Source organism: Sciurus carolinensis, chromosome 7 (genome assembly GCF_902686445.1).
Source record: "Sciurus carolinensis chromosome 7, mSciCar1.2, whole genome shotgun sequence".
Classification (NCBI taxonomy): Eukaryota; Metazoa; Chordata; class Mammalia; order Rodentia; family Sciuridae; genus Sciurus; species Sciurus carolinensis.
In genome coordinates, this window is record NC_062219.1 from 134,148,812 (window position 1) to 134,162,843 (window position 14,032).

The 14,032-nt window shown below is 41.8% G+C and overlaps 1 protein-coding gene across 2 annotated transcripts; it reads right to left on the bottom strand.

Annotated features, from left to right (window-relative positions):
• Nucleotides 1–1,644: 1,644 nt before the first annotated feature.
• On the bottom strand, nt 1,645–10,746 carry Serpinb1 (serpin family B member 1). 2 transcript variants are annotated; one of them, XM_047558385.1, is made up of 7 exons: nt 10,670–10,746; nt 9,259–9,434; nt 7,394–7,531; nt 6,519–6,636; nt 4,618–4,760; nt 4,279–4,446; nt 1,645–2,752 (listed from the first exon to the last, which is right to left on the bottom strand). In XM_047558385.1, the coding sequence occupies exons 2-7, from the start codon at nt 9,424–9,426 to the stop codon at nt 2,348–2,350; spliced, it is 1,140 nt and encodes a 379-aa protein (XP_047414341.1). In that variant the 5' UTR covers nt 9,427–9,434; nt 10,670–10,746; the 3' UTR covers nt 1,645–2,347. The 2 variants fall into 2 exon arrangements, with proteins under 2 accessions (XP_047414341.1, XP_047414342.1); XM_047558386.1 differs by having other exon boundaries at nt 10,644–10,746.
• Between the last annotated feature and the right edge of the window lie 3,286 nt (nt 10,747–14,032).

Below are 14,032 nucleotides of genomic sequence, written 5' to 3' on the forward strand. Positions count from 1 at the left end.
GCAGTTTTAGGACTGGAACCTTCTGGGCTGCATTTTGAGCTTTTTCACTCATAATCCTCGAGCACAGCTTTCAAGCTTCTCAAAAGCAGAGGAGGTAGATGAGGCGCCCACTCCTGACAGAGCCAAATACTGTTTGTCTACCTAGCCTTGAACATGGTCAAAAGCCATGATTCAATTCTCATTTATTTCTTTTGAACTGCAAATGCCACTAGGGTATAAGTGGACTTGACTTCCAGATTTGCCTCCCTAGATTTCCAGTTCCATTTGGATCATGGTCCAATAACTTTCACCATCCTGATAGCGCTCCCTTGGCTTTGGGCTGATTCTTATCTTATTAAGTTAATTGTCTCCAGGGGCCTGCATTAATTAGTTCATCGTATTAAGAATTAGATTTTCTCACATAAAATATGAATTGAATTTTAGTCTCTGCTCTGAAACTTAAATATTGTTTGATCTTAAACAATTTACTTACAGTCCATGGATCTGTTCTCTCACATGTAAACAGAAGGATTTGAGCAGGGTTACATGGGCTCCTGGATTCAGTTTTTACATGATTAACACCATTCAGAGTAAAATCACAGAGTGGATTTTAGCATGAGGAATGTATTAATCAGCTTGCGTTACTATAATAAATGCCTAAGATAATCAACTTATAAAGAGAAAAGGTTATTTGGGCTCAATTTCAGAAATTCCAGTTCATGATCACACAAAGTCATTTCTTTCCTGCCACTGGGGGAGCAGATGCTGGATAGCAGTGGCAAGGAGTGTGTGGCAGAACAGAACCATTTACCTTATAACTAGAAGTAAAAGAAAGAAAAACAAGAGATGGGCTGCCACTGCCCCCTTTGAGGACCCTCTTCCAATAATCTAAAGACATCCCTCTAGGTCCCACTCTTGAATGTTCAATCACCTCCCAATGACACCAGCCTGGCCACCAAGCCCAGACATGGACCTTTGGGACATTTCAGATCTAAACTATAGTGAAGGTGCAAAAAGAGAGAAGAGTTATAGAAGACAGTGACCATTACTCCCCCCACAACCCCCCAGAGCTAAGAGAACCTGGAATATGGTAGGTACTAGTAAGTGTTTTAGGGGGAAGGAAAAAGAGACGAAGAAAGGAAGGAAAACTTACTCGCAAGTGATTTGCTAACAATTTTTTAAGAATCCGTGAAGTCTCTCACTAGCATCAATGTTGTCAGGCCAAGAACTCCCTTGTGTAGCCCTGGCTTGTCGGACATCAGGAGAAACAAGAAGAGCACTGAGTGCAGTCTGGCTTGCAGAACTTGAGGAAACCTTATTAACTCACGATGTCCACAAGCCTTGTGCAAACGAGAAAATGCAGCATTTCACACTAGATGAAGGTTCAAGGTAACCCAAGAGTCCACATCCCATCTCTCTTCCTCCCGCTGCACACAGTCATCTATCACCATAACAACGGATGAGATGGAAGTCAAGAGCCCTTGTCAAACAATACATGAGAGGCTGGTTAACACTGAGACCTTTCCACGTGTGGTTCGCTTGGCAGTTTTTCTCACTACGTTTTCTTTTCGTCATCATCATCTTTGATCATTAGGCACCCACTCCTTGACTCCATGTGAACCCATGTGAACTACAAATCATACATAAAGGAAAACCAAAAAGGGGTGCAGTTTATGACCAGTTGGCCCTTTAATTGAAGAGCTTAAACACTAAAGGCTTGTAACAGAATACTCATTCTACAGAATAAAAGGACAGAAACATGAGAGAAGGCAAGTTAGTCTTCATAACTTGGGCTCTTTATTGGGGTATTCACTTATATTTCTATTCCTCCTTTCAGCTCAGGGGAGTTGTCTAGCATGGCTTCCAAATAAATGACATGTTTTCATGTCACAACAGATAAAGGAAACTAGTCGTTATTGTGGGTCCATTCATTCATTTAAATAGTGCTATATTACTTCACTTGTAATAAAACTGATTTCGTATGTTCTTATTTTTCTATCTTTGTTCAAATTGCAGATTGAATTTGGAAAAGTCACATTTTCCCATGGCTATTAGGAGAGTGTGGCAATTGCCTAGATTATTACATTGTCAAGAATCTATCTACACATCTGATGTGTTTCTTTTTTATTTTCCTCTTAAACTTGCTGCACTCCAAAGCAATCAGTGGATTTTCATTAATGTAAAAGAACAGATACCCAGGTCAACATGTCATGGGTATAAAAAGTCAATAGGACTGACCTTAACAAATGAAATTAAAGATCTGTTTCTCAATAGTTTTATTGGTAAGGAGAAATGAAAATTGTCACCATCGAAAATCTCAGGGAATAAAGCTCTAAACTTAACCTTGTATTTCCAAAGTGTCTTTCATCTAAGGGGAAGAAAATCTGCCAAAGAACATAATGCTAGCTGTAGGGTTGTGTCGAATAAAGAAAAGGAAGGGATGGTCGGCCGTGAAATTTTCCTCTGACATCAACATGCAGAAGGTGATTGCTCCTGCTGTGGCCGCTGAGGCCTCCGTACCCTCTTCATTCACTTCCACAAAGGACTTGTGGACAATTTTTGATATAAAAAGATCTCCAGCTCCTGACATGCCAGATAGATCAGCTTTGCTACTATTAAAGAGATCCTGCACACCCAGGCGGGCGAGGTCGGAGTTGAGAATGTAGCTCTCTTCCAGTTTAAACCTGGGCAATTTGACGTTGACCTCAATGGTATCCAGATTCTCAGGCTTGGTCCACTCATGCAGCTTTTCCAAAGTCAATTGTTTCTCAATCTGGAATTAGAGTAAGGAGAAAAGAAGAGGTGAAATTGATTTCATGGAAGTAAAGTAATAAAGTCTGATTTAAATGAATGGATCCACAATAACAATTGCTAATAGGTTTCCTTCACATTTTGTGCCAAAACAGATTCCAGTTAGAGAATGTAATTCTTGTCTGGCATTGGTGGAACAGAACAGAGCTATGTTCTAAGTCATCAAGGGTTCAAGTATAGGACTTTGGACACTGGGGCCATTATCTACCCATCCAATACCCATTCATCCACTCTCTGTCCATCCTCCTATCTGTCCATCCCTCTATCGTCAGGACGTACTAAATCCCTACCACACTGGATCACTGTGATAGACCATGATAGTTTTTATTACCCTAATTAGTTGAGTGGTACAAGGAAAATTTTTAAAGATTTATTCTATTACTCTGAAAGTCACTGGACCTGTAGCAATTTGTAAATCTGGAGTGGAGGTAATCTGTAATAACTTTGGCTAGTAAGTAAAAATTCAAAAGGTAGATGATGTATTGACTGAATTCCTAATTGAAAATGGGGGTAATAATTGCACCTATCTTATAGCATTGTTGTGAACACCGAGGTGATGTCTACAAAGTGCTTGGCACATGATAAGTGCTATATAATGTCAAGTATTAACATTATCATTATTAGTAGTAGTAGTAGTATTACTAGTAGTAGTACTATTGGACTAGAACAGAACCATCTTTCTACTTGTCCTAGGGATGCTGATAATTCCTTTCATGAAACTGGAGACTTACACTTTGCAATCAGAAAAGACAGATTTGGAAATACATCTAAAGGAGATTTTGCAATAACTAACTCTTCCTGATAGCAAGTTTAGTTGAGTAGAGACAAATTACACAGCAGACTAAGGACACTGAAGAAAAACTTCAATCTTCACAGTTTTGCTTATTTCTAACTCTGGAAAGAGATGCCCTGTCCTTTAAATTACATGTAATGAAAACATCATGCAAGTTTATATTAGTTAAAGCCAACATGGCACATGAATCTTCCCTATGATGTAGAGAACTATCATCCATGTGAACTGTGATGAAAGTGGATGGTATACTAATAGGATGAAGCTATAGACTAAAATGTCTGGGTTTTAAAATCTTTTTCCTCATCTTACTGTAGTTTCCTCTAAGGTTAAGTCAAGAGACTTCCCATGAGTTGCCACTAACCAAAGTGACATTTAGTATAAATATTTAGATTTTCCCATCACAACTGTCACTGGGCATCTTGAAATTTTAAACTTAGGGCTTCTGGGCTAGTAGCTCATGTGGTAGAAGGCTTGTTTAGCACGTGCAGGGCCCGGGTTTGATCTCTGGTACTGAAAAATAACAATAACAGTGAGGATGATGATGTTGATGATGATGATGATAAATGCCAGGCAAAGTAGTGGACAGGAATGTTCAGGTAAAGCCAGTGAACACATAATAAGCACCCATCATGCAATAAAGACATAGGAAAAATCAATATAGCAAAAGGAAACACAAATCATGGGGAGTTAGTTACCTTCTTCAGACCTGTGGACTCATCCTCAATATCATCTGGCAGCAGAATAATCATGCTGAGCTCCTGGCCTTGGTAAGGCAGTTCCAGCACCCGACACTTAAGATCCTGGATGTAGCCATATGGAAATCTTTTCTTCTGAGACATCATCTTCACTATTTTTGTGTCTTTCTGAACAGTTAAGGAAAAAAAATCAATTAAATTGTTCTCTGTGTTCTTTTAGAGTAAAGAGTAATTTGGAGGCTGGGTGCGTAGCTCAGTGGTAGAGTATGTGCTTAGAGAGGCCACGAATTCAACACCCTCCCAGAAAAGAATAACCTGGGGACTATTACGTCACCTGACCTTATTCAGTCTGAACGGTTCATCGGTTGTGGATTTTTTCATGAATTTCTCCTGCCAGTTTCCCTTGAAGTAGATGGCATTCACTAGCACGAGTTTAGTCATATTATCAACCACACCTGGAGCCAACAGTTCTGGAATTTTCCCTGAAAAAATAAAGCAAATTTTTTGAAAGCTCCATATTGGAATTGCAACTTCGAACTGACAATTTATTAGCCCTAAAATGCAATTCAAATATGTACGTTCTACTGAATTTCCCTTAAACACAGTGTTAGTTAAGTAAGCCTGACTGGTATGTTTCTACTTTCAATAAACCAACTTGTAAGGCAGACCAGGATGGCATACAAAACACTTTTAAAACAAGTTAAATGTGGGGGCTGGGAGCAGAGTTCAGTGGTTTAACACATGATCAGCATGCACAAGCCCTGGGGTCTACCTCCAGCACCTCAAAAATAATTTGTTTTTAGAAACCATTAAAACAAGTCAAGTGTACTCCAAACCTAAAAACAAGAAAACTCTCCTTTCCTGGATGGTGTGTAAGCAATCAGTTATTTTATGAATGGCTATGTTTTTACAGTTAAAAAAAGTTCCTTCACAGAAGTGTTTTTGGTCACTCATCCCTTCTTCAAATCTCCCAAGTAGAAGCCTATCCTTATCAAAAAAAGATTTTAACAAATATACAAACAGTAGAATAATCACTCCACTGAAACATATTCCACCCGGAGGAGCCAGAACAACTGTAATATAAGACACATGTTCCCAGCGTTCATGGACACACAGTACGTTAGAAAAGAGAGGCACGAAGATAGATAAACTGAGCCCTAACCCACCACCACCGGATTAGATGTTGGCAAAGCATATTTATGATGGCAGCAGTTTGTGAATACTGATTTCATGTATTCCATGAAATTCCATGTTGTTTCTTTTTATACGGGCATTAACTAACTTTGGGCAGGCATTTTATTCCTTTTATTCTGCATTAATGTTGGTTTTAATTTTAAAATGTAATTTTGAGAAACTTACAGGAAGAAGTTATTTCTTCATTAGTTCTGTATCTGTTAAATCATGTCTACCTTTCTCCTTTGATGAATTTCTGACTTCTGAGAGCTCCCCAGAATTCACATATGGGGTATACAGTTCAGGATTTTGGAGGTAATGGGAGCAAGAGGAAATAAGATGCATATGAGGAAGGTGGATGGAGGGAAATACCTAATGATTCTGCCATAGTTTGGATGAGTACCCCCCAAAGGCCTGTGTGTTGAAAGTTGGTCCCAAGCCTTCAAGGCTATTGGGAGGTGTGGAACACTTATGAAGTGGGGCCTAGTGGAAGGTCTTTAAGTCATTGGGAGGGTGCCCCTCAAAACTCAAAGCGGGGCTGGGGTTGTAGCTCAGTGGTTAGAGCGCTTGCCTTGCATGTTTGAGGCACTGGGTTCGATCCTCAGCACCACATAAAAAAATAAATAAAATAAAAATATATATATTAAAAAATATACAACTAAAATATATCTATATTTTTTAAAACCTCAAAGCATTGTGGGATACTAGGATGCCAGTCTCATCCTCCTTTTTTTTTTTTTTTTTTTGTGGTACTAGGGATGAAACCAGGGCCTTGCACATGTTAGGCAAGTGGTTTCCTACTGAGCTGCAACCCCAGCTCCTCTACCTGTTTCTTGTTTCCTCCTCTTTCTTTTTCTATCTGGCCATGTGCCCTCCTCTGTCACACTTCCCACCATGCTGTTCTGTGCTGCCACAGGCCCAAAGCGACAGGGCCAATCAGCCAAGGATTGAAACCTCCAAAAATGTGAGCCAAAATAAACCCTTTCTTTTCTATAAGCTGTTACTCTCAGGTGTTTGTTATTTGAACAAATAAAGCTAACACAGATTCCATGCTGCAGATCTCTCACCTTCTGTTTGACCTTTGACCCACTGGTTTATGGCCTTTCTTGCATCCTCAGAGGCATTTTGAAAATCCACACCAGCCAAGTCAGCGCCGTACTTTTCCTGAGTTGAAGCCAAGAATTTCTATTTAAAAAAAAAAAAGAAAAGATGAATCACTCCTACTACATACAGAGAGTGGTTTTCTAAAATCTTGAAAAGCAACAGAAATTGTCCTAAAAGACTACAATTCGTTGTAACATGAATGCTTTTTTAAAAATTGTAGTAAAAAACACATAACATTTAATTTACTATCTTAAGTACCCAGCTGCACCTTAACCATTAAGGGTACAGCAGTATAGTAAGAGAAAGTTTAATACTTACAGTTTTTTTTTTCCAGTACTGGGGATTCCACCCAGGGTTTCACAAGTTCTAGACAAATACTGTCCTACTGAGTCACATCCTTCGTCCTTTTGTGAAATTTTTATTTTGAAAAATAAAAGTTGCCCAGAGTGGCCTCAAACTTACAATCCTGCTGCCTCAGTCTCCCAAGGAGCTGAGATTACAGGTATTAGCCACTGACCCTTATACTTCGGGTTTTACATCAGCATAACAATTCTTTTCAAACACTGGACTAATGTTGCCATAAATAAGCGAATACTGATTGTACTAAGAAGTGAATCATGGGATTCGCTCCCGCTTTAATCAAACATCCAGAGTGATCTCTTCATTGCAAAGGCTATAATACAAAACCACCACATTAGGTAATGGGAGTGCTGTTTGCCGTGTTTTCATTCCGTATTGTTTGTATAAACGTCAGTAAATATTAAAACTGACTCGATTGTGCTGGAAAAAATCTGCACTGTCTGGTGGAGTTTTAGAATATGAAGTACAAAGTACTTACCGGGAGGAAGTTGTAGGTTTTCTCTCCATATAACCTATTTGCAAGTTTCAGGATATAGGAGGCTCCATGTTTGTTCATTTCTGCATTCAGGCTCTGAAATCTTGAATGAATGTCCTCAACCATATCAAAATGAAAAGCCTAAAATAAAGAAAACATTCTTTCTGCCACCATTTGTTTTGAAATTATAAAGTGATTTTATGGTGTTTGCTTCCATCAAACTAAATTTCTGTTTTTATCCCCAATTATTGATGATACCTAACCCAATACTTTATTAACTTGGCATAGGAGAACAAAACATAGGGAATCCAAAATTTGTGACTTGGTGAGGTCTAACTACATTAAAAACAACTTTTACATCCATTTTTGTTAGTTAAGGTTCCACAAATGTGAATGGTTAATACATTAAATATTTACATGTCTGCTTTTTTTTCCCCAAAGAAAGTTCTAAATGGAATGTTTATAGTTTTAATATTCATATTTTACTAAAAGTTCTCAGGAATACCCAGTAAAGATAAGAATCGTCCTTTGTGTCAGACTACAAAAATGTTACAAATTGAGACCTTTTCCTTTGATGAACCTATTAGCATCCATAATTCACTTATTTAAAAATTACTTTTCAAAAGTTAACATTCTGGCAGAAGTTTAATTCCCTGTGGGTCAGTTACAAATCAAGAGACCTTTATGGTTTTATGAGGCCTGGGCTGGTTCCTCATTTGAAGAAGACACAAAGAACAAACCACACGGCATCCAAAGTCCACATTACTCTCCAAGATCTGTGGTGTTTGCTTTGTTGCTAAAGATCCATCTGTTTCAGTGAAAGTGGGAACAGAAAACCTTAAGACTATTCCTCGCTGAGTTTATAAAGTCCCTGGGAGGTCTCAGAATAGGAGCTGATAGAACCCTGCAAAAAAACAACTAATGGCATTACAGGTTTTGTAAAAGGGTGAATTTTTACAAAACCTTAAGATGCTTTCAGATCTGCAGTGGCGCATATCGAAGCCCTGTAGGTGAAGCATTGGATTGAACCCAGGGCTACACCTTCCTGAAAACAGGTGCAGTGTGGCAAGTGTCTTAGAAAATTCTCCACTTTTACCACTCCTCTCTAGGTCTTGAGGGGACATGAAGTATGAACACCCCCTCCGTACCCATTAAGAAAGGCAAGGAAGAGAGCCACCCCTGCCTCTTTTCTTGCCGAAAGAGTGACCTGCCATATCACTAGAGGCTTGGTCCTGCCCCTAAAGCTACTGGGCTTCCCAGTTCCCTTTTTCCTTCAGGGCCCTTCTGCTATGCCACCAACCCACAGAGAAAGACACAGGGGTAAGCCCTGGGAATTCGGGATCACAGAGTTGTCTTTTTTCCTGTCCCTACAAAAAGGCAACACTACCAACTTCTTCCCTGTAGTGCATTCCTCATGTTTCATTACTCTCATGCTCAAAGATGATACTATATAACAAGTAGTATTTATGAATAGCCAGTCATCACATGCAAAGCAAAAACTAGAAACTGCTAGCTCAGGGGAGATGAAAGGACTTACAGGAAATGTGTCAAAGATGTATTCCCTGGAATAGAAGTACCACCCAGCAGGGACTGTTGTTGGCTTTGTTCACTCCTATATCTTTAGGAAAACAGAAATATGTGCCTGGCACATAATAGGTGCTCAGTAAAGATGATGAATGAAAGCTTGCAGGCAGATGGACAGTTTGGGTGGTTTTTCTCAAAGTCTAAACCTCATTATGGAGAGCTGTTGAACACAGTCCAACCCACAATTTTAAAAACACACTGCAAGAGCTCAAAGGTGCAACTGTTCAGCACAGACTGTAGCAGGGAGACAGCAGGGAGAGCAGGCCATTTTTCTTTCTGCTGACCTTGGAGAGCTGTGCTGCAGTATTGCCTCTGGTTCCCAGGAACACCATGCCCATCGCAGATGAAATGCTGAAGGGCGAGATGAAGATGTTTCCGGTAGGATTATTTTCATTCAAGGCCAGGAACAGGTCCAAGGCGAAAAGAGTGTTTGCTGTGCTCAGTTGCTCCATGGTGAAGCCTTTAAGACAGAACAGAGGCCCCACATTGTTCCCAACACACAACAGCAAATAAGGCCACCTCCTTTCCTAGTATCTTCCTCTATTTGTGCCAACCATCCCTTAATAGTTTGCAACCTGGACTTTGGTCCCTTTTCCCCGCCCTCTTCCTTTCCCCAAGAGGACTTGAACACTCTGCCATGCACAGGAAGGTGGAGTCTGACTTCGGCAGAAGCACAGGATCAGCACCAAAGTGTCCTAACCTGCTCTGACCTTGTAGACAAGTGAGTCTGACAAGCCGCCCAGGTCCACTCAGTGACCTTGAACTGACCACCAGCCCTGGGTTCTTCCTACCTACTAAGTTTGAGAGCATATACATTTCTGTCTCTTTGGTTCAAGTCCCTTGTTCATTTGGGCAATAAATCATTGACTACATTCCCCTGAAAGAACATTTCTATTAGAAAAATCATAGCAACCTACCACGCATTAAAACAAAACTCTGGCAAAGATATAAATAATAATATAATTATTCTCATTTTTGATATTCAGTAGCAAATAAGAGGTCAAGTGTCCCAGAGCTGGTGTAGGATATGAGGATTTGAGAATCTAACACAGTCAGGGTCAGTGGGCAGAGTAGGGGAGTGGGGACAAGCGTCCTCCATTCCTATCAGAGATAAGGCGCTATCTGCTATAGGAAGGCCCTGGTGGGAAATTCCAGCTTGGCTGCCCACCTGTCCATCTGGATCTTAACTCTCAGAGCCTTTGTTTACCCAAGTACAGGCAAAGAAGAACCCTGCTGGCTGCTTAGCCTGAGTGCCAAGTCCAATTCTCACTGCTGCCTACAAGCAACTTCTGGAATCGCAAGGCCCCCCTCCTCTCCCTGCCTGCAACTAGTGACCAAGCCCTGGAACTGCCGGGAAACCGTCACACACAGCGCGGAAAGGTAGAAAACATTGTGATCTCGGCTTTCAGTCGTGCATCTGACCGGGAAAACACTGTTCTCTCTCCCTTCTTTTCAAGCCATCCCGGCAGGGTGCCCCATTGCGGTCGCAGTGTGGCGCTGGGGATCCCGAGTGGTCACCACGGTGGGGAGCCCGGCGGGCACCGGAGGCCATGGTAGGCGACGCAGGGAACTGTTGGAGCTGATGAGCGCGGAGGGCTCAGGTGGGCCTGGGTGGGGAAGCTGGGCGCACCGCTAGGCTGGGTCTGGCTCTCCCGCCCACGCCACCTACCTGCAGCGCCACCCGCCCGGCCTTACCAGCAGCGCGGCGTCCGGGCTCCGGGCTGGATGAGTCGTGCGGGAGGGAAGTGCTCACGCCCGCTGCAGCCCTTATAGTATGCGGAAGGGGAGTGTCAGCGTGGCCCGGCAGGCCACGGGCGGAGCAGCGGCGCTTTCCGGGGTGACAGCCCTGAGTCCAGGCTTCCAGGATTTGATAAGGGCAGAAGTTTGAATGGGATCTACGCAGTGCCTCTTCAGGGAATCAGCACTTCTCTCACATCTAGGCAGGTCCCAAATCTCTAGCAGATCAGTAATTTTTTTTTTTTTAAACTAAGGTATGAATGACTGAGACGATATAACATGTCAGTTCTTACAGGGCAAACTATTCCCTTTTGAATCCCATCTGTGGACTCCAAATGCTAGGGAATGTTTGGAGGGTGGGAAAGAAGAGGAATTTGGGGCCTCTCGCTTAGGAGAAAGAGAGGCCTCCAGGATAGGATTAAAAAATTAGTTCCAAACAATGTCTTCCATGTCACTGTTTTTCGGGTGCCAAAAGCTGGTTCAGCCTCTAAATATCCCCTGGCAGGATGACTACCATCTTACAGCTGTTTGAATAACATTATAATAAAATTTTTAATAACCCCCTATATCAAATTAGAATAAGTAAGGTTGAATTGTTTTTAACTTTTTGTGTTGGGGGGGTTGTTTCCCCCTTTAAATGTCTGGATATGTAACTTCACCAAAATTTGCAGTGCTTGAGGGTATGAAATAATTCTGTGCTCATGAAACCTCTGTTTTCTTGCAAATCTCATCATGAAGAAAAATCGTATTTGCTTTGTTAGCATGGCTCATACCATGTGAATGGGCTGGTGAACTTTTTCAACTCTGAGAATTCTTTCTAAAAGGAACAAAAAAGATTCCTGGAAAAGGTGATTTAAAAAGTACCATAGCTTGAAAAAAAAAAAAGGCAAGAAAGAGTCTAATCATCCAGATTGTATATTGTTTTACATTTTATTAAAATAAATTATGCTGGCCTGGCTGGGAACCTTGGCATTTTTCCCACAGACTGGAGAACCACCTCAATATCAGAAAGTCAGGAATGAAAGGATTTTTTAAAAAACCAAGACACATAAACTAAGGAAAATGTTGCTCTGATTTTTTTCTTTTGACATTGTGCAGTCTATATCAAATAAAAATGAAACCATCTCCTAAATCAATATATGTATTGTTCGTTTGAGGTGAAATTGATCTTCATACATCAGTTAATACATGTACTGTTATCGTTGGGATCTGAAGTGTCCCCAAAGTCTTCTGTGTTGAAAACTTGTTCCCCAGAACAGCATCGTTCAGAGGAGGGACTTGTAGGAAGTGGTTGAACCACGAGGGTTCTGACCTCATCAGTGGATAAAACCATTGGCAGATTAATAATTTGATAACACTGTTGGGAAGTGGTGGAAGCTGTAGAAGGTGGAATCTAATCAGAGGCAATGAGTCCTCTGGGTCATGTCCTCTTCCTCTGCTTCCTGGCTGCTATGATACACCCTTCAGCTATGTTTCTTCCTTGGATCTGGCTGACCATGGATTGAAACCTCTGAAACTGTGTGGGGGGTAGGGGGTGGGGGAAAATTTATTTCCCCTCCTTTAAGTTGTTCTTGTCAGGAATTTTGGGTCACAGCAATAACAAGCTAACACATGTACTAAGGTTGAGTCAAAAGTAACTATTCTGTAATTTGTTAGTCCCACAGTCTAGGTCTCATCCGTACAAACTTGACATGTCTGATTAATGTTGTTCACCCCAACTAGGAGGATCGGGTACCCCTGGTAGCACTGGAGGGACTGTAGCACCCTGGCATTCCTTGGTCCCATTTCCCACCCAGTAAGATCCCATAGAGAAGGCATCCACGGCTTCCAGGTGAGAGGCAGGGGCCCTGTCTGGGTCACTGCGGCAGCCTGAACCATGAACCACCCCCAGGATGTGCACTCTAAAGAAGAAAATAAGGAGTGGTGGGGAACACCTAGGTTCACCAGGCGGCTGCCCCGCCCGCACACTTCCACCTCCACGAGCTCTGTGTCTCCCAGCATGATCTTCATGGCTGGGTTTCCCTTGCCCTGGAGTGCTGGTTCAGTGTCCTGTTGTCCTAGTCAGACAGTACCACCCTCTAGTCAGCTATCTTCATGTCCTGTCTTCAGTGGCTGTGAGTCAGCTGTTCCATCCTTCCATCAACCTGCAGATGGCAGGCGCATAGAGAGCCCATTTCATTTCACACGGGTGCACCCTTTGCTGGGGCAGTAAAGGATGGTTCTTGATTCCAGTGAGTTTCCTTGAGCTATCTAAACACATGACACAAGCTCTTCTCAAGGGTGGCCATAGTAGTCCCACGTCCATATGAGTGACATACATGTAACTTTCAGGTAGCAGACTGTTGCCATAGTCCTTGTTACCACAGTGGGGGGTCCTTTGATATCCAGTCACTCAGTAGCCCTTTTCCCATCAAGATGGCTTGGCTGCTGGCAATGGCTCCTGAGGTGGTGGCAATGGAGCTAGACGTGGTGGTAGAGGTGGCCTGTGTAGCCATCAGCATTGCAGGCAGTTCGGCCCATTGAATAGAATATTTATGTCCAGTCTCAGTCAAAAGATGGCCATCTAGTGGCCAGACAGCAACCACAGCCAGGTGAATCCCATCTGCTCATAGTTTCACAGAGCTGTCTCTAAACCATACCACACCTTTAAATCTTGGACCCTTGGGAACTGCATGATGAGCCATGGTATCTCCTATGGGTCACTTGGTTCTTTCTGATCAGCTGGCCATTTTTTGATGGAGCTTATTGGTCCCTTGGTGTTTTTCCTGGGCCTGATCTTGAATGTACTATTTCTCTTTGATAGTTGAATTCTGTAACATTTGTCTATTTTAATCCATTTGTACTACTATATCAAAACGCCTCCAACTAGAAAGTTTATAAACAACAGAGATTTATTTTTCACGGTTCTGGAGACTGGAAGATCAAGGCATGAGCAGGTTTGGTGTCTGGTGAGGGCTGCTCTCTGCTTCCAAGATGGCACCTTGTTTTTGTGTCCTCAGTGGTGGGAGGCAGAAGGGCAAAAGGGGACTGAATGATATTTGATGACTCTTTTTTAACCCACAATTTTTTATTGGTGCACTATGGTTGTATATATAAATGGAATTTGTTGTTACATATTTGTAAATGTACATAACATACAATATATCAATATAATTTGGTCAATATCCCTTCCCAGCACTTTCTCCCTCTTCACCTCCATCCCTTGGTCCCTTTCCTCTACTGATCTCCTTTTGATTTTCTTGACATCTTTCCCCATCTTTCTTTCCCTTTTCCTCTCTAACTTCTGCAAATGAAAGAAAACCTAAGAACTTTCACCTTCTG

What these genes read in the sequence shown, in the direction of transcription:
- Serpinb1 (XM_047558385.1), bottom strand. Translation starts at nt 9,426, where the DNA reads ATGGAGCAACTGAGCACAGCAAACACTCTTTTCGCCTTGGACCTGTTC. An exon ending in CTGCAGCACAGCTCTCCAAG is followed by an intron (nt 7,532 to 9,258) that starts GTCAGCAGAAAG and finishes TCTTTATTTTAG; the next exon opens with GCTTTTCATTTTGATATGGT. An exon ending in AAACCTACAACTTCCTCCCG is followed by an intron (nt 6,637 to 7,393) that starts GTAAGTACTTTG and finishes TTTTTTAAATAG; the next exon opens with AAATTCTTGGCTTCAACTCA.